This window comes from Cupressus sempervirens, chromosome 3 (assembly GCF_028749045.1).
Source record: "Cupressus sempervirens isolate cs-2001-9-10 chromosome 3, ASM2874904v1, whole genome shotgun sequence".
NCBI lineage: Eukaryota > Viridiplantae > Streptophyta > Pinopsida > Cupressales > Cupressaceae > Cupressus > Cupressus sempervirens.
Window position 1 is genome coordinate 197,279,298 of NC_143120.1, and position 20,524 is coordinate 197,299,821.

Genomic DNA, 20,524 nt, shown 5'->3' on the forward strand with positions numbered 1-20,524 from the left:
TCCTAAAAAATTTCTGGCATTTGCAGTTTGTTTTGGGGCATGATGCTCATCTGCACAGTTTGGAGGGTTTGCTGATTTTTTCTCAAAATTGCATTGGTGGTTCTCAGTTTTTTTTCTCTTTTTCCAAGGAAGAGAAGCTTTGTTATCCAACATTAGGTTGGATGTTTTTGTGATGATTTTTGGTGAGATGTTTTGATTATTCTAGGAGAGTTTGTGGTAGACTCATCTCAATAGCAGAGTCAATGATAGGCTGTTGTCTCATTTTGCAAGGTGTTCTGAAGAAGGGGGCACGCTTGTTTGTTATTTTTTTGAAAGATTTTGGCTTCTTGGTCATTAACATTTTGCAGATCCTGGGAGGATATCAACAACAACAAAATATTTTGAAGAATTTGTGACCCAAAGACAATAGTTAGAGAATGACCATTAAGGGAGTGTATTAGAATTTTCTAATGTTACTTTAATGGTCATCTTAGTCTTACTTTATTAGGTAGTTTCTATTTTCGCGTTTAGTTCAGGATTGTTTCTTTTTAAAATATTGTCTTTGTAAATCCATATAAGGAGCTTTCATCTTCTTTGTTCAATACAACTACAACAACATTGATTTGCCATAACAAGTACCAGTATCTGTTATGGTAAACCCTCTCCAAGCCTTAGCTATGCAAATCAAAATTACAATGAATATAAATATAGCAGTTCTCTTACCGTTAGCATTTGAGCACAACAAGTAGTTGAGATTTAACACACCATGTAATGCTATGGCAAAAAATGTGTATGATTTTTGGTTACTAAGTGCATTAAAACCTCCAATTCTGTTATTTAGTTTTGATCGCATGCCACCAATCGCGTCTGCAAAGATACTAAGATGCCTTTTTGCTTAATAAAGAAACTAAAACTGTGCATGCGTGTTTATAAGTTGGTGGTTCAAAATTCACCACATATATTCCATCTAAAGAAGATGCTTCTCTATTCAATGACATGTTATATGTTATATATCTCTGCTGAAACTTGAGGAGCTTAATTTTATTCTGAATCTTCAATTCCCATGATATTATCAACTGCTGTCTTAGAAGTATGCTGAAGATAGGGAAGGCAAAGACCCAGAGTAAGATCGCCAAGGTTCCATTCATGCATTTCAACAGTACTCCTACACAAATTTGTTGCGATTTCTACAAGAGAGTGAGTGCATGCAGCACTGGTGGATTATTGTTTTTATAGACTGATATAATGTATTGTCCCTTTCATCTGGATCACAGTCTACTTCTTGCTTGAATGTGGATTACAATCTGTAAATAGATAAAGTTTTTGTAATCTTTGATTTCTTTAATCCTTCTTTTTCACATTTGCACCTTGACTCTGATAACATGTTATATTTAGAGGATTCCTGCAAATTTATTGGCACTGCATGTATGATATATGTTTTCCAAAGGCAGCGATCTGTTATATTTATATTGAAAATGCATCAAGAAGATGAAGGAACATATATACCCATTACATAATAACAATTGATTATTTAAGTACATATATATAATACATCTCATATATATATATATATATCTTCAGTTTAGTCTCATGGTTTTAGGCATCCAACTGAAGCTACCAAAAATTAACACTAACATTTTTGATATTTGACTAAAACCCGATTTTTTATTATTCGATGTGTATATTCCATTATCAATTTAAAAATCCATTGAATTATTATTGTTTACCCAAATGTTAAAGTTCTTTTGGGACTCTTAAATTATAACTGAGACTCAAAATTTTTCACTAAAGTCTAAGACTGCATCAAAATCTCCTCCCTGAATGTGTATGTCTAGGCTGTTTTCATTAATATACCTTTCTATGTCTATCCATACCTCTTTTTTGCTACTGTTGCTAGTAGGGCCATAAATATTACTAATACAAAATTTTAATTGGCTATTTATACTACCAACTCTGCTAGTCATCCAATTAGATTTTTCAGATCTGGATTGGTAAATTACTTCCCTAGGATCCCATAGAATGGCAAGACCACCTGATGCCATATTAGATTCTATTGGTACTGATTTCCATAATCCCAATCTTTGCATAAATTTTTTAGTTTCTTCCTTGCTTAATTTAGTTTCTTGTAACAGTATAATGTCTGATTTAAAAAAGTTTTAGATTTATTTTAAAAATTCTTTGTTTGTTAGGGGCATTTATGCCGCCCCTAACATTCCATGTAGAGATCTTCATTGATCCTTGGGAAGGTCCTTCCCCTTCCCTACATAAAATAAATCAATGAGTTTGATCTGGTTTTCTGTTGATCCGTATCTGGTTTTCTGCTTATCCATCTTTGTTTCTTAACTCAACTAGAGATTTCCTTCCCTTTTTATTTAGATTTTTGGCTAGTATAGGAGAATGTAATCCTTCAATGGCTCCAACAACAATACCAAGTTTCAGAGCTCAGTTGATTGTCTCATTTGTGCAATCCAGGGTTTGTTGTTTCTCTTGAATCTGATCTGTTTCTGTTTCCACTTGTTTCCTGATTTTTTTTTCCCATAATTCGAGTAAAATTTTCAATATCCATCTCTTCCTCCTCTTCATCCAATTCATGGCAATCTAAATGGTTGATAAGATTGTTTCCGTATCCTTCTACGATCTATTCCTTATCTGTATTTGGTGGTATGCCAGTTTAATTATGTAATGACTCCTTTTCCATAGAATTGTATTGGATCTTGTCTGTTTATATTATTTGCCATGTTATCCATTTTACACTGTATTTTCCTGGATTCCCTGGATCCTGGTAAGTCTGCTTCTTATTTTTTAAATGATTCTTCTACGTTGTGCCATTATTTTAACTGTTCCCTTCATTATGCACCAAAGTAAAATTATTCATCATTTCCCCTAGTATGTTCAAATTTTCTCCCACTTTGTGTACAATTTCTGCCTGTGTGTGTTTTGTGCAAAGTAAATTATTATTTTCATTGATCTCAATGATTTCCTGTTTCTCTTGTATTTCTTTTGTAATCTGTGTTGTTGCAACCATATCTAGATCTCATTACATAAATTTTCCACCCACTCTTGACGATCGGAACTTGTGATATTGGCCTCTCTCATTATCTCTTCTTTATCAGAATTGCATAAATCAGCACTTTGTTTGATGTATAGTTTACTATGGGGTTCCAATTCAGTGACAATAGATCTGATAGGTGTGCTGCAGAGTTATCATTTTCTACATTATCCTGAAGATCTTCTTCTTCCATATTAATTAACAGAGTATTAGTGATTTGATGGTTTACTTCTAGTCCTTCATTGATCTTATTGTTGTGGATATCTTCTATTTTATGTTTCGTATTTTACTGATTGTTTAAAACATTTCCTACATTATCCTGCAGATCTTCTTCTTCCATATTAATTAACAGAGTATTAGTGATTTGATGGTCTATTTCTAGTCCTTGATTGATCTTGTTATCGTGGATATCTTCTATTTTATGTTTTGTATTTAACTGATTGTTTAAAACTAACTCTCTGTTTTCCTTTTCTTCTTCCACAATTTCACCTCCTTCTATCTTTTGATCTACTAATGTCGTGTTTGCATCAAGCTGATGTTGATCTCTATGTGTAATACAATTGTTAACTTTAGTACTAAGACTAATCTTACTACTATTATCATTATCATATCCTTTTTGGAGAAAAAATGCTTCACTACTTGCTGATTCTGTTACTTTGTTACATGGGAATATTATTTTAAATTTGAAGTGAGTGTAGCTAAGTTGTAGAACCTTCCCTTAATGTTTTCTCCCTCTTCCTCTCTGTATAAGGCTATATCATTCACATACCCACTCTTGACGATTGGAACTTGTGATATCGGAACTTGTGATAAATTTTCTACCCACTCTTGACGATTGGAACTTGTGATATCAGCCTCTCTCATTATCTCTTCTTTATCAGAATTGCTTAAATCCGCACTTTGTTTGATGTACAATTTACTATGGGGTTCCAATTGAGTGACAATAGATCTGATAGGTGTGCTGCAGAGTTATCATTTTCTACATTATCCTGAAGATCTTCTTCTTCCATATCAATTAACAGAGTATTAGTGATTTGATGGTTTACTTCTAGTCCTTGATTGATCTTATTGTTGTGGATATCTTCTATTTTATGTTTCGTATTTTACTGATTGTTTAAAACATTTCCTACATTATCTTGCAGATCTTCTTCTTCCATATTAATTAACAGAGTATTAGTGATTTGATGGTTTACTTCTAGTCCTTGATTGATCTTATTATCGTGGATATCTTCTATTTTGTGTTTTGTATTTAACTGATTGTTTAAAACTAACTCTCTGTTTTCCTTTTCTTCTTCCAAAATTTCACCTCCTTCTATCTCTTGATCTACTAATGCCGTGTTTGCATCAAGCTGATGTTGATCTCTATGTGTAATACAATTGTTAACTTTAGTACTAAGACTAATCTTACTACTATTATCATTATCATATCCTTTTTGGAGAAAAAATGCTTCACTACTTGCTGATTCTGTTACTTTGTTACATGGGAATATTATTTTAAATTTGAAGTGTGTGTAGCTAGGTTGAAGAACCTTCCCTCAATGTTTTCTCCCTCTTCCTCTCTGTATGAGGCTATATCATTCACATACCCTTTATATATGTAAGGATATTGTTTATAAATGGAACGATTTATAACAATCTTCAACGGTTTGATATGTTTTCCCCTCCTCATCTCTGTATAAGGCTATATCATTCACATAACCTTTATACATGTAGGGATATAGATTATAAATGGAACGATATGTAACAGTCTTCAAAGGTTTGAAGCCTCAAATTGCATTCCTATTAGTTTACTAATATTCACTGCCATAATTAAAAATAGAAATGTAATCTACAATCAAATTGTAAATCACTTATGTTCAGATTGTTTCAAGCTTTGGTAGGAGATTCTGATATGCGTATCCATAATGTTTATTCAGATTGTTTCCGGCTTTGGTAAGAGTTACTTATATGCATATCTATAATGTTTACCTACAGGTGCCAGTCCTCGGCTTTGGGGGTTTCGAGATGTTTTTTGTGATGGTTTTACTCCTCCACCTACAAATGTTGCACCAATGTTCCCATTTTATGAAAATACAAATGAATGGGATGAATATGGGGAAGTTATTAACCCTGATGATTACGTAATTAAAGAACAAGATGTTCATGACTTCAGTACTCCTCAACCTGTAAGTTATTTTAAATTCCCTGATGTTGGTTTATTTCTTTGATTAGTAACAAATCTTGTAATCGTTCTTCTTTGCTTGGTTTTTAGAATACTTCAATAAACTTTTATGTGCTTTGTATATCTTATGAGCCTCTGATGCAAGGTAAATATTCAATTATGAGATTACAATAAACTAAACATTTTATAAAACTTTAAATCAATGAGTGTAGGGAGACAAGTCTGATAAAATCCTAGATAAAATTTGGGATGGCTGGAGGTAGTTCTATCTAGAAGATATAGATCTTGAAGTTCTTTTATAGCACAAAAAATCATCTTTTGTTTTTGCATGCAGAGATTTGCCAGAAATACAGGCTTCACCCTTAGTACTTAGGTAGTTAAGCTTCTAAGGAGGATCCAAAGGTTTTAGTCTATTCGTAGGTGCAAAGTTAAGAAGATAATGTTGTAGAAAATTTATTGGACACCATTCATCTAGCTATAACTTTTGGCAAAATAAAAACACATTGGTAATTAATAATTATGGAATCTTTATGAATCTTCAGAGATCTTTGTATTAGATTGAATTTCTTGTTCTATTCCTTCCTTTGCACATCTCATACTTTTTGAATGTTGTTTTGTGGCCTTTGACTGAGCACAGTTGTCATGTTGATTTACATATGATTATACTGTACTTTAAATTTTACACTGGATTGATTCATGGCCTGGACTTGAGTTTTGTAGATGCCTGGTCCACATATTCAAGACGAGGCTGATGAGGAGACAGAAGATATACTCATGGATAGAAAGCCTTCAAAAGTGGTGTCAAGCGAAATTACTGTCAGTACAACTTGCTTTTTATATTGTATATGTAAAACATGGAATCTTTAAGCATCCTCTGGTTACCTTTTAAGCTTTTAACCTTTTTCTTTTTCCCCTATTATAGTTGTATTTTTCCTGGCGCAAACATTTTTTATCTGCCAGTGTAATTATCTAACAGTTGTGGTGTGATGTCCTGTATATCTAAGATTAAGATCAATAGATTAGTTATAATTAAATTATTAATAGTTGTTAAATTAATTAACGAATGAACAAATAACTAATAATACATTATAATATAATTAATTGTAAAATTGTCTATACTATAATAGTGAAAGCAAAAACATTAATAATACTATATATTATCATTGAATGAATATTATAATTGTATGTTATCACGAGATAAATATAACACCTCTATAAACATCGACTATCAAATAGTAAGCCTCTTCATTGTAATATATGAAACATATTATCAATGCAACAATAAGGATGGGTGAGTCATAGTATGAATGTAACAACCCAATTTTCTAAGTATTGAAAACATTATATATGACCTACCTGTTATTGAATAGAAAATAAGCTAGCTACCCATTCACATGCAAGGAATAAAAAAAATTCAACTGATTAACTTTAGTTTTCAAGAGAAGATCTTAACTACTTACTGAAAGATTTAGCTATCACTAGAAATAATGATCATAATAAGTTAATGGATATTATTACACATGATAAGTAAAATAAATCTAACTGCAATTTGCAACTACCATCTCAATATATATATATATATATATATATATATATATATATATATATATATATATATATATATATATATATATATATATATATATATATATATGAAGTAAATAACAGAAAACTATCAAGGTTTAGATTACACCCTGTCAAAAATAGGAACTGATTTGCTTTGTGCAAGTCTTGGCATTTGGAGGAGAGGAAAAGCATTTACAGATGCTTAACCTCCCAACCACAGACCTATTGTAATTCCCACTCATTCTCTATTGAGAATGACCCAACCCTGCATGAGATAAGACATGTTTACACCATCTCGTCTTGCCAATTGAGCATCCTGGTGTTAGAGTTGTCAACTACGTAGTCGACTAAATTGTGGGTACTTCCGAACAAACTATCCATGCGACTATGAGTCTGCTTGACTTTTAGTGATCGTAGCAACATCCTTGGCCACTAAACCTACGATGACTAGGGATCTCCAAAGGACATTATGTGCCCGATCACCCACCGCTTGACTTGATAGACATATCTAATATCTAGTTCTCACTATGAGCTGAGTAGACTCAAAATTTTCATTATTTGGTAATAATTCATAATTCTAATATATCATCTTTTTTTTGCAGGTATAATCATTTGCTCAACTCATATGGACTACACCACTTATCTTAGCCATTCTTGGCTATCCTCGATGATCTCTGGTGTATCTTTTCAATGTAAGTTATGTGCATTATAGCTTTGCCAAAAGCTTCTGCCATAATAATGAAGAGAAAAGGTGATATAGCAACCACTTGTCTTGTTCCTCTGGACCTGCCTAAAAAGCCTTTAGGGGTACCATTTATGAGGAGGGAGGATTTAGGTGCTGAAATGCAATATATATATATATATATATATATATAGTTGATCCATTGACGTGAGAATACAAAAGCTTCGAGTATTTTACATAGGAATCTCCAATCCACTTTATACTAGGCATTTTGGATATCTAACTTCATTAGTATACAAGATTCGTTGTTAATTTGTACAGAATGAATTAATTCTTGAATTATGATAATACCATTGAGAATTGACCTATTAGGAACAAAACCTGTTTGTTCCTTTGAGATGAGCTTTGGTAGTACTTTTTAAAGTTTGTTGGCTAGTGCTTTTGAGAGTATTTTGTGTATTGTATTACATAACGCTATAAGCCTAAAATCTCCTGGATCCATATGTTCAATTTTTTTTGGAATTAAACCTAGGAATGTATTATTAATTTCAGTTTGGAGGGATCTAGAATTCATGGTTGCCTCAATAGGCTTCCAAAGATCGTCTTCGAAGATATCCCAACATATTTGAAAGAAAGAGACTTGAAAGCCACCTAGGCCCGGAAATATATCAATGGCATATTTAATTTCTTCTTTGATAAATTTCTTATTTAAGTTTTTATTATCTTCTGCAATTATCATTTTCAGAATAGATCCTAACATTTTATTCTGAGCTATCAAATTTTATGATTCAAAATTATTAAGGATATCTATACAATAATTCACAAATGTTTCCACTGTCTCATTTATCCTTAATTTTTGTTATTCTATTTATATTTGTCCTATTGACAGTGCTGTTATGATTTTTTTAAACATTTCTATTACCTTCTAACAACCATGTTTCTCTTGATCTTTGTTTCTAGAGTAATTCTTCTTTTGCTAGGATATTTTACTATTTAGCTAGAAGTTCGTTTTTTTTGATACATTTTTCACTATACATTCCTACCCTAATGATTTCTTTGTTTAAGTTTTTTAATTCTTCATTCTCTATTTTCTCTTTAAATATGTTATTAAAATTATCTTTATTCCATTTGTTTATTTTTTCTTTTAATGATTTCAATTTGGCTATGAAACTTAACATCTTTGATCCTTCAAATTTCTCTTCGTACCACCATTGATATATATTATTAAGAAATTTTATATCTAGAAACCACTTTTTTTGACACTAAAATGGATTTTGTGATTCACCTATTTCTTGTCTAATTGGATAGTAATCAGATCCTGCATTTGGGAGAATGATTGAATTAAAAGGATGATCAAAAGATATTAAATTTTCTTTAAATATGAATCTGTCCAATCTTTCTGCTATATTACAGAAGCTAACTCGTCTTTTGTTCCATGTGAAGACCCCGTCAGATGTTGTAATGTCAATGTCATGTCCCCTATTTTTTTCCAATTAATTAAACAAGAATAAAATAAATAAATAAATTGTAATATAAGTGACATAATGTAGTATCATTGATAAATTATGATATAATAAGTATAATAATAAATGATAATATTCTTGAGAATAAAATAATGATACACAACTAATAATATATCATAATTATATTGTGATAGTTAAATGGATAATAAGAATAGGTAAATAAGCAATAAGATAACTTACATCAAACCTGAGAAATAGAGACAAGGGAATACATGTGCATGTGAACTAACATTAGGGATTAGAGCCTTAGAAACTCAATAGTAAGATTGAATTAATATATGCATTGTCAAACTATTGACTAAGATTTTAATGACTAATTAGTAATGTAAACAAATAATAATTTAGGAGTAAATTAAGAAGAAAAATTTGATATTTAGCAAATCATAACTAATAAAATTAGCATTGAAAAGAGTTGTGATTAATTATATGAGATGTCTTTTCAACCACATGCCTCCTTAGTCCAAACATAGGATATAAATTGCAAATGAAATTGAGAAAGGGGGGGGGGGGGGGGGGGGGATCGAATAGGAAAAAGAAGATAGAATGGATTGTCATTATTGAAGGAGGAAAAACAACTTGATAAGACAAAGGAGATTATCGGTCAAGAGAATAATAGAGTCAGTGGCAAAAAAGAAAAACATACCTTTACTTGAGATTCAATGTTGGAAGACATTCATAGTCATACGCAGAAGATCATGAGGGAGATAAGAAAGCCAAAGATACCCTATATTTGGAGCATCGAACAATAAGACCACCTAGAGAATAGAAGAGGAAACACACTACATATAATTGTGTTCAACCTAAGAAGTTACGACAACATTAAAAGGAAGCAGAGAAAATCACCATCGATGGTAACTCAAACAATTGAGTAGGCACCATTCCAAAAACAATGAAAAGAAAAGTTGGGGATATTCAAGCAAACTTTCATCCCTTGCCAACTTGGATAGTCAAAGCATCACGATACATGAAGAGTAAGAGACATAAGGAATATTATCTCCACAAAGATGACGGGTTAACAGTAAGTTAAAAACCAACAGACGTGACAAAAAGACAGATCAAACCAAGGAATCGTGATTGACGACTATCGGTCCTAGCCGTTGATGTGAGTTTTGTATTACTTACATAACATATTAGTAATTGAATATTTGATACGAAGTATCAAACATACAATTCCTCTCTTGAAAAGATATTGCTAATGGGATATGAGAATAACTCCAATGTTCCTTACTCTTGTGGATACTCGCTCAGTTTTATCGATGTGATTTGTTGGTAATCACGTAGGCGGCCTTATGCTATTCATTCAAGGATGACTTGGACTTTGGTGGGATGATGGAGATGGTGGTTCGGTGTGAATGTTAGATGATGTTGGTGGAAAGTGATGGTGGTGGAGGGTGAATGGTTCTTACGACTGGGTTTTTTTTGACTCTCTTCTCCTAAGTTCTAAGTCCTAAATTACTTGCTATCCTACTCCTACTCCTATGGATAGAAGACTAGCAAATGGACTGGGATCGAACCTAATGAAAGTTAACCAGTGGCCGCACTTCCACAGGTGCAGTGATTCAAAGGAAAAATAAACTAGTTTGCACATAAGGCTTCCTAACAAGCCGCTAGGATGCTAGTGGTCTAGTATTGATGTCTATCAAAACGCCTACTAATGCTATCATGCAACTGTCCATCTACTTTACTCTTACTTAGCAACTTGAAATGAAATTTGCTTCAACAACTTGAAAAATAAATTTACTCTTAACTTTTTGGAAGTAGAAACCATGCAATAATACCACAGGCCCTTAATCACCATGCAAGTCACAACAATGAGAAAGAAATAGCGAATTTTGGTATTATCTTATGCAACAATTTTCTCCAACTCTTACAAATGACAGCAAATGGCCTTTTATAGATGCCAAAATTACAACCGAAGGTAGCGATCAAAGGCAAAATTGATGATCCAGATTGAATCCTAGAAACTCTAATTAGGGTTGCCACCCCATCAACCAATGAGAAGACGCCACCTCTTCAATGGACCAATGAAAAAAGTGTAAAAGTGGCAACCAATGAGAAGGCACAAAAATGGAGGCCAATTAGAAATAGACACTGGTCCTATTCCAGAAGAAAGAGAAATTGCCACTTGGGCTTATATTAAATGATCTTCTAATATGACTCTCCCCTTTTCTTTTGTTCTCTTAGCTAAGGCAATGAACCTAGCTAGCCTTTCGTTGACTTTCTCTATAGGAGAACAAGGTGTGTACTTCATCTCGAGTTCAGCTAATTTCACCATGGTGCTTGTTGCTTGTAGTGTCGTCTCATGATCTTTTTCATATTCCTTTGTTAATCCAATGAAAGCATTTAGGGAGGAAAGGGTGTTCAAATGTTTCTTCTTGATGGCAACCTTTCCTAGCTCATCCAATCTTGATCTAAGTCTTGTCTCATTGATATCCTCTTCTCTGATGTCTTCAAAATCAAGTGCTGCTCCAATGTCTCTCATCATGGTTGTAATTGAAGTATTGACGCTTGGGCTGTGATGTGCAACCACCTTCTATATATCTTCTTTGCCAAAGGGGATTGTCCTTCCTTTAGTCTGGCTTTTACCTGTATCATGTTTGTTATACCGACTTGGTATCGATTATTCGCTTCATTTTCGAGAAGAAAGGTGTTTTGGGCATAATATCCTTTTTGTCTTTCTTAGTGTTTGTCCCCTTAGGATTCTTGCTTGTACTAACATCCTCCATCTCGTTGCCCTATTACGGGATGGTAAAGTGGTGGACAATTAGACTAGCAGAACCAAGGGAGGCAATCCTTAGGCTAGAATGAAAGAAGGAAGTCAACTTAAGGACCCTTTTCAACTCTAAACGATTAAAAGTCACCTCTACCAATAGTTGGATCTGTTATTCGCCTCATTTTCGAGAAGAAAGTTGTTTTGGGCATCATATCCTCTTTGTCTTTCTTAGTATTTGTTCTCTTAGGATTCTTGCTTGCACTACCATCCTCCATCTCGTCACCCTATTACAAGATGGTAAAGTGGTGGACAATGAATGCAAGAAGAACCAAGGGAGACAATATCTAGACGTGAACTAAAGAAGGATATCAGCTTAAGGACCCCTTTCAGCTCTAAATGATTTGAAATTACTTTTACCAATAGCCGGATCTTCTTTTTGTAATGTAGGATCAGACTTCGAGAATTTCAAACCCCTTGCAAATCTTGAGGCCCTAGCTTTAGGAGAAAATTGCAACCCCTCTTGAAAATGAGAATTTTATCTGCCACAAATTTTGGCTTCCACAAAATTTGGCTCCCACAAAATTCGCCAAGCAAGAAGAGTGCAGATCTGCCCTTGCAAAAATTGTCCAAGGAAGAAGAAATCTGCCCTTGCAAAAATCATCCGAGGAAGAGGAAATCTGCCCTTAGCCAAAAATCGCCCAAGCACCAAAGAGGAGTGAGGAATGAGGAAATGAGAGGAAAGAGTTTCCTCTTATACCCTACTTGCTTATCCTCCCTAGCTGGCCGACTAGGGCCCTGGGAGCAAAAATAAATTAATTAGTGCACAAGATATGGCCCCCCAATTAAATGCTAAGCACGAAATTAACTTTGCCAAAATGTAAATTGCTTTTTTAAATTGCCAATTAGTTCCAAATTGCAAAAAAAAATTAAATAATGCCTTGGGGGTGTTAAATACTTCTATTTAATGAGGATTTAGTAATTAATACGTCATTAAAATTGGATTTTGGCTAACCAAAATCCATTTTTCAATATTAAATTACCAATTTCCTTAAAGGCAACAAAATTTTAAGGCAATTTTAATCCATTAAAGCCAATTTTTGCAATTTTCCTCCAAATCAATTTTGCTATGCCATTTAAATTTTTCTTTTTTTGACAAAAATGAAATCACTTCTAGAGTCTAAAATTGATTTTGCAATTTTGACTTCATCTCCACAAAATTAATTTTTTCACCAAAGAAAAAAAATTTAAGATTTTCCAAAACTCAAGTCTAACAAAATTTCCCTTTTGAAAATAATCTAAGTTCACATAGTTATATCCAATTTTTCAAAAGAAAACTTCTAAGTACAAATTTACAGTTTTATCCTACCAAATGTTGTCTCTCAGAATTTTGTTTGGCCTAAGGATGAAATTGGTCGTTCTGGAAAATCAAGTTGAAACCGAGTGAAAATAGATCTAACCCCCTCCCCACTAGCCTGAAGGTGTCCAAGCCTTAAAATTTTCTAAATCGAAATTTTTTGGACATGGTCAAAAAATTTGCCAAGGCGATTGAAAAAAAAGCGAGTCCCTAAAGTTTTGGGGCGATGGTGTGAAAACCTCACAACACTAGCAAAAGTGAATAGAGGTAGGAGAATATAGAAGCATTGGCTACACCATTACATATCGTTGTCACGTTTCACACAGAATCCGGAATGGGAAAAACTTGGAGATCTTGTAATCATCAGAGTAACACAAAGATGGAATTCATCCTAGAACGATAATGTGATTTGGATAATCATAATTCTCTTCAAATAAATTTAAAAAAGACAAAAACTAAATGCCTAACGTTTTGTTTAAAACATTTAAAGCTCGTTAGCTTTACTGCTGTGCCTACAACACGTAATCCTAAACAACCACAGCATGGGGGGAGAAGAAAGGAGAAGGGGGTGCGGGATTGTGGCCGCTGCCCACCCAATATTATATAGCAAAGTGGTAGTAAAAAAAGGGATATGTGTTTAGATAGTCCACCCACAATAAGGAGTCCTTGAACGTTACAACATTCAAACCTAATCTGGAAGAGGGGACATTACACTAAAATAGAAGTCCCAAGGGCTCTCTATAGGTTAATACCAAGGCACATTCTTTTACAAGAGAACAACATCAGGATACTCTATTAAGCATTGAAATCAAGGCAAAGATCAAAGAACCTTTGAAGGCTTTACTGGGTAGTTGAGAATCAAACTGATGAAAGACAAATATTGAATATTTCTGGAGTAGTAAGGTAATTGTAACATCCTTGCATAATATTAGTATTATGTATTTCCAATTACATAACTTGGAAGTTCAAAATGGTATCAAAAACTACTCTTCACGGTAAGTCTAAGAATTAAAGTTAATTGTCCCTTGATTTAGAGATACCGACATGGGGACATTACAGTCAATAAGGTTGTCTTTTGCGAACCATGCTTTGAAATCTAACATAACCTGGTTAATGGTCATGGATCCACCTTCTTTTTTCCTGATAAGTCTAAGAATTAAAGTTAATTGTCCTTTGATTCAGAGATACCGACAAGGGGACATTATAGTCAATAAGGTTATCTTTTGCGAAGCATGCTTTGAAATCTAACATAACCTGGTCAATGGTCATGGATCCACCTTTTTTCCTACATCAAGAATTGCAGTTAAATCTCCCATAATAAAAACGTTTTATTATGGATTTAACTCTAAATAATTGCTAATCTCATTCCAAATTTCTTTCTTACTTATTTTTGGAGTTGGCCCATATACATTAATAAGTAGGAACTGAATTTCACTCTTGAAGCTTTTTAACCCACACCCACCCCCCCGCCCCCCCATCTAATTATTATTGGATACAAGTTTATTGAAATCTAGCCTCCTTGGATCCCATATAATACCAATCCAACGTGAAGCCTCTACTGGATCAATTAGTTCCATTTTCGAAGAACCTAGTTTTCTTCTAAATTTTTTTCCTCCTTTGTTAAGTTTCGATTCTTGTATTGATACTATATCTGATTCAAATAGTGTAAAATTGCACTTAAGTAAGTGCTTTTTGTTAGGGGCATTTAGGCCCCTAACATTCCATGTTGTTAGCTTCATGGCTCCGTGGGAAGGAACTTTGCCTGTTTTCAAAAGATCGTTAATGTTTTTCTAGTTACCAGCAAGACTTATAGTTGCTCTAAGTTCAGCTAAGGATTTCCTTTCTCTCTCTTTTCTTTGTTTTCCACATTTTGGATGTTCTAAGCCTTGCAAATTTGCTACAATACCAAGGTTGTCTAGATTTTTACTAGCGTTTGTACACTGGTAGCAATATTATCATCTTCCTCTTTATCTAAATATTCCTTTTCTAATTCTTTCATAAATTTGTTACTAATTCCTCTATCATCCCCACCCATTTCTCTACCTATTGTTTTCTTAATTTGATAATTTACTTCATTTATTTCATTCATATCTTGTTGAAATACTTCTTTTTTTCTTGGATCCTAAACTCTTCCCGATTTCTGATTTTTCCTACATTCTTATCTAGATTATCCAAATTCCAATTATTTGGAAACTCTTTTTGATTTATCAATTCAGATTCTCTTAAAAATGTCTCTACCTCAATAGGAATATATTTGCAAGCTCCTTTATTTTTTCCTACTTTTTTCTTTGAAGGGTGGAATAGATACTTTATTTTACTCTTTTATTGTATTATATGCAGATGTTTATCTTCCCTTGCTCCTACTAGAATGTCTAAGTCAATGTTTTTATCTAACATTGATATACTATTTTTGTTGGTCTCTATTGAATTGAGTTTTTTTATATTATTCTCTTAATCTTCCTCTTCAAATTCCTCCTTATCCATTTCCATGATTCTTTCAATTAACCAACTTTTCTCCTTATCGCTTCTTTACTTTTTTCATCTACTAATTCAAAATTGAGAACCTCAAAGAGGTCTTCTTTATCTAGGTCAACTTCATTCAGAAGAGATTTTGAAACCATGTCAGAGTTGTATTTAACTTGAGTATAACAATATTGTTTTCCACTATATTTGTGATATAATCTATTGTTTTGGAATCTCTTTCCTTATTATCCTGAAGCTTGGGAGAAACCATTTTATCGGTTATTTCTTTATTTTGATCTATAGAATTCTCTGGATTGAAAATATTCACTATTAGTCAATCTCCTTTGAATGCGTTTGTTTTCCATGGATGTTGTATGGGCTTGAACTAAGAGATGCTCTTTGGGTGTTTCCTCCCATAGAACTATTTGATTTGTCAAATCATTTTGAATAAGAACTAAATCCTTTGTGAGGCTTTTATAAAGATTTAGATTTCTTTTAATGTCTTCAATAAACAATTGCTAACTTCTGCGTTGGACACGCTGTTGAAGTTTATTGATATTGTCTTCCAAGCCAGCGATTCCCTCTTTCTCAAATCCATTATCACTAGGATTTTCCCTTTTTGTTGTTGTGACAATTTTGAGATCAGTTTGATCTCCCTCTTGGATTTGGTCTTTAGATTATTAGGGATATCATAGTTCTCTTCCTCTGTTTCTTCCACAATTCATCTTTTGAGCACATCTTCCGGGAAAGATATTTCACTTGCCAACCTTGATCCTGTTTTGCCTATGTTGTCCTGATTCAGTATTGTAGGATTATCAGAAGGCTGAAATTGCATACTTGCTTGGATGTGTTATCTTGTCTTGATTTCTCTAGGGAGAATTTGGGAGATCTAGTTTAATGGTTGTTGTTTTGTCTATATATTTGAATCTTGCATTATCGCCATTTCTTGCTATTAGCACTATGTCTTGTATATGACCTTCAAATTTCATGATGATTTGATTTAACATAAACTAAAATCTTAATGTCATTTGCTTTTATAATTAGCATCGATGCCATAGAATTTTTAGATTTCAGATCCTATACATTTAAGAATTTGGAATTTTAGTAGTTCTATTGGTATGGATTTGATTACCACTCAGGTTGTTAGATCATTGTTTTTGACAGAATCCTCATCAAGGTTAGGGGACCATTTTATAAAATTAATGCTAAACCCTTTATAAAAGCAAAGAGGACTGAAAGAAATTTGTCTCCGATATCCTTACTGCTACAATGCAAATATGCTAGAAAGATTAGTTATGGAGGATATACTTACCCGCTGCCTGCAGAAACTTTCCAACCATTTTGTTAGTTTAGGATGCTATGATTTTTGCTCTTTCCAGAATGCAAAAATGTCTTTGTCCTCCAACTCAAACCATCATTCTTCACTGTGTATATTGCTGATGATTAGGAGATTCTCATTGAATTTCTTGTTTATGTGATGTGAATCCTGTCTTTTATTTTGCCGGATTGGAGATCTTGAAGGAGTATCTTTTGGATTCTTGCCGTTATCTTGTTTTGAATATTTGGTTTTGGCGAAAAAACCAATTTGCTTCTTTACTGCATTGTCTTCTACTTTCTTTTGGGCTAGGGCTTTTTAACAGACGGAGAGCTTTTTAATGTCCTCGCCGACGTCATTAATTGTATGGAGAGCTTCAAATTTGTTTGATAAGGCGAGCGGTTTTGCATATTTCGTTTTATTAAGTATCGAGATGATTTCACACGAAAATTTGCACTTTGCTATCGCTGCTCCATTTTCAAATTACACCCAATAAAAATTACTTTGCCTCATAAGTAATCGACAATCTGTTAGGGTTCGCAGTAGAAGGAATAACTGATGTTTGCATTTGGTGGAGATCAATCCAGTATATTATAACCTCTCTCAAATAGGCCTGTAAATAATAATATTCACTTCGCAAAGTTTAATGCACAAGCTACTTGATCCTCGATCCCTTTGTATAATGATCTGGAAATAAAAATTTGAATTTTTTCTATTTCTGTAGTTAGCTTCTTTTCTCAATAAGGATTTGCTGATGATAACAAATCAAAGAATAATTAATTGCTGTAGGTGTATGAATTATGACTGGCAACAGTTATGTGTATCGCTGCTATTATAATGTGCATCACGCTCCAGACTATTGTAATGGTGATGTTTGGTTATCATATATTGTTCAATTTTAACATGAAGCGCTGCTAGAGGTCTGGATGAAATTGATAATGGTAGACCGCTGCTTCAGATTGCTGTTGGAATTTATTTGATCCCTTACCAATTAGGGTTCCCAGACCTCTAATTGTTATTCAATATATCTTGCGCTTCAAATAATTATCTTCAATACTGCATAGGATCATCGATGTCTTTTATTATCTCAGTGCAACAACTGACACTTCTTTCTTGAGGCTTGCCCATCCTACTTTTGAATTCACAATGTTTCTTGGAATGATGGCCTTTTAGATTCTTTGGCCCATGGATTTTCTTTCAGTCTGCTGCGATTGCTTGAGTTTTACTTTTTAAAATGCTCTGCCAAGAACTCTGAATTATCTGCCTCTTCTGCTCTACTTCCGATGGTTTCTTTGTTGAACTCTTCATATTTTGCTTTCAACGTGCTGATGACAGAAATGCGGAGAGTTTGCTAGGAAAAATAATATGAAACTGTGGAAAATCTTTGGAGCATGCAGGTCATGCGTCTGTTGATTTTGACAGCAATATCTACCTCTGAATTTCAGTCAAAGTACATGTCATTGCCAATGATGTGTATTATTGATGTATTATATTATTCATTACATTAAAAGTAATATTATTGCTGATTATTCTATGAGTATTTCTAAATCAATATTTATCTATATTATCTTTAGCTGATAAATGTATTGTTAATTTTATTGACTTTACCAATTAGTCATTCCACACATAGATCGATTACAATTAGAGATGTTGATCACGGTTTGATATTAAATTTTATTATTAGAGTAATACTTAAACAAAGTAGATCAATTTTTATACATTTATATTGTAATGTTCTCTAGGATTTAATAATAATTAATAAAATATCTTGAGAAAACATATATATATATATATATATATATATATATATATATATATATATATATTATAATATAATATATTAAATCACTATTATTAGAATATTATTCTAATATAATTATATAACTAAAATAACAACGAATAAATGAAATGTACCAATTCAACTCTTAATTATATTATTGAAATATATTATAAAAATATCAAATATTAGGCAAGAGCCTACAACACAACGGTAACTTGTGAGCCTCTCATTTGGGAGGTCTTGGGTTCGAATTTGCTTAACACATAAAAATAATTAATTACAATAAATAACAATAATTAATCTAGGCTTTGGCCCTTTACTGACAAAAATAATTAAAAAATATCAAATATCATATTTGATTAAATAATATAAATAATTTATATCATACATATATATTATTATTGGAATATAAGCAGATATTAAATTTGTATAAATCTTTCACTATAATAACAGGCCAATATAAATATATTGTATTAAGGTTAATTGTCTATGAGTAATAGTATAAACAAGGGTGGGGTGGGGAGAGGAAACAGGCGAACATGCATGTAATGGAAACGGGAGTCCAGTTAGCCATAGATAGCAAGAGCAATACAAATATGGAGGAGGATCCTTAAACATATTTAGATTCAGTAAAATATTCAACAAACAATTGTGGCATTCAAACATTAACCAAAGACCATTGATAGAGTCGAGCAAGGATTATTAAACTATATACATATTCAAAGACTGCAATCAGAAATAGTATCATGGGAATTACAGAAGGCTGGTAATAAATATATACAACATCTGATTATAGAAAGGAACTCTAATGTAAACAAGGAGATATCATGAGGCATGGACACTTTGGGGGAAAGAATGGTAGGTGGTGATATAACTCAGCAAGACCCAGCGGAGGGAGCATAACCAACGTTAGGAAGGAAGAGAATTACCGTGAACTTTATTTCACTCAGTGACATCAATGTTTGATACATAAAAGAAATGCCATCATCAAGACACCAAACACATAGAGCGTAGATGATCTGGAATTGAAGAGAAATACAAAGACTTCAATCAGATATTAAAGAAGCGAATATTAGGAATATAAAAAAGCAGGAATACATTCAGAAATATAATTGTAAACGTCAAAATAGACGAGAATTTCAATTAAAAATAACAATAATAAATCCGTGCCGGACCTGCATACTTTCCATTTAGCAGAAGGTCAAAATCATTAAAGACTAGCAGTGAGAGGCTACAAATGTTTACAACCTTTCTATCACCAGGGAATAGAATGTTAAAGCGAGCATGGATGATCCATTTCAGCAAAGACCGCCAAAACACATCTAGTCTGATCCCATCTTCAGATAGTATCCATCAACAATGAACATTCTTGAATGTCACTATCATAATAATTGTAAGGTTTAATCAAGGCTACTATGTTGAAGGTCAAAACTGATTAATAAAGTATTAAAAAAACATTATTGGGAAAGACTAGTGAACAGTAAATAAGAACATACATAGAGATGCGATCTCACTAGCAATGAAGTTAGAATTTAGCGACTTTGAGGAGAGAGTGCATTCTCTTGACAAATTCATACTTAGTGATAATTTGTGAGATAGAAAGGAAGGTAAGGGGATGTAAAAAAATGTATTAGATTATGATTTTAATTTGAAAGGGATTAACCACACAATAGAAATCTACAGTATGGAAGCATATAATATTAAATAGATGCAGGACAGAGAAAGCTTCATGTTATACCATAGAGATATTGATCACATCATGCACACCATCAAGAAAATTACTTAACATTAAATAAGAATCAACATCATTTCTTTGAGCAAACAAATCAAAGTCTACACTAGAAATTTAGGAAAGTTGTAATCATCCAATGATTTATTATTGAAGTTTATATTATTCAAATGTTTACGATATTGCAATCTAATGGATATATTTATTAGC

At 32.8% G+C, this 20,524-nt stretch overlaps 1 protein-coding gene across 2 annotated transcripts in view; it reads left to right on the plus strand.

The window, feature by feature from the left end:
* CPSF100 (cleavage and polyadenylation specificity factor 100) overlaps positions 1-20,524 on the plus strand; it is a 257,061-nt gene that overhangs the window by 109,390 nt on the left and 127,147 nt on the right. For both annotated transcript variants that reach the window (XR_016362048.1, XM_089819032.1), the window contains exons 11-12: positions 5,003-5,193; positions 5,910-6,005. Coding sequence is in view for 1 of the 2 variants with exons in the window: in XM_089819032.1 (XP_089675158.1) it covers positions 5,003-5,193; positions 5,910-6,005 (287 nt within the window). In the remaining variant the exon portion in view is untranslated. The remainder of the gene's footprint in view (positions 1-5,002; positions 5,194-5,909; positions 6,006-20,524) is intronic.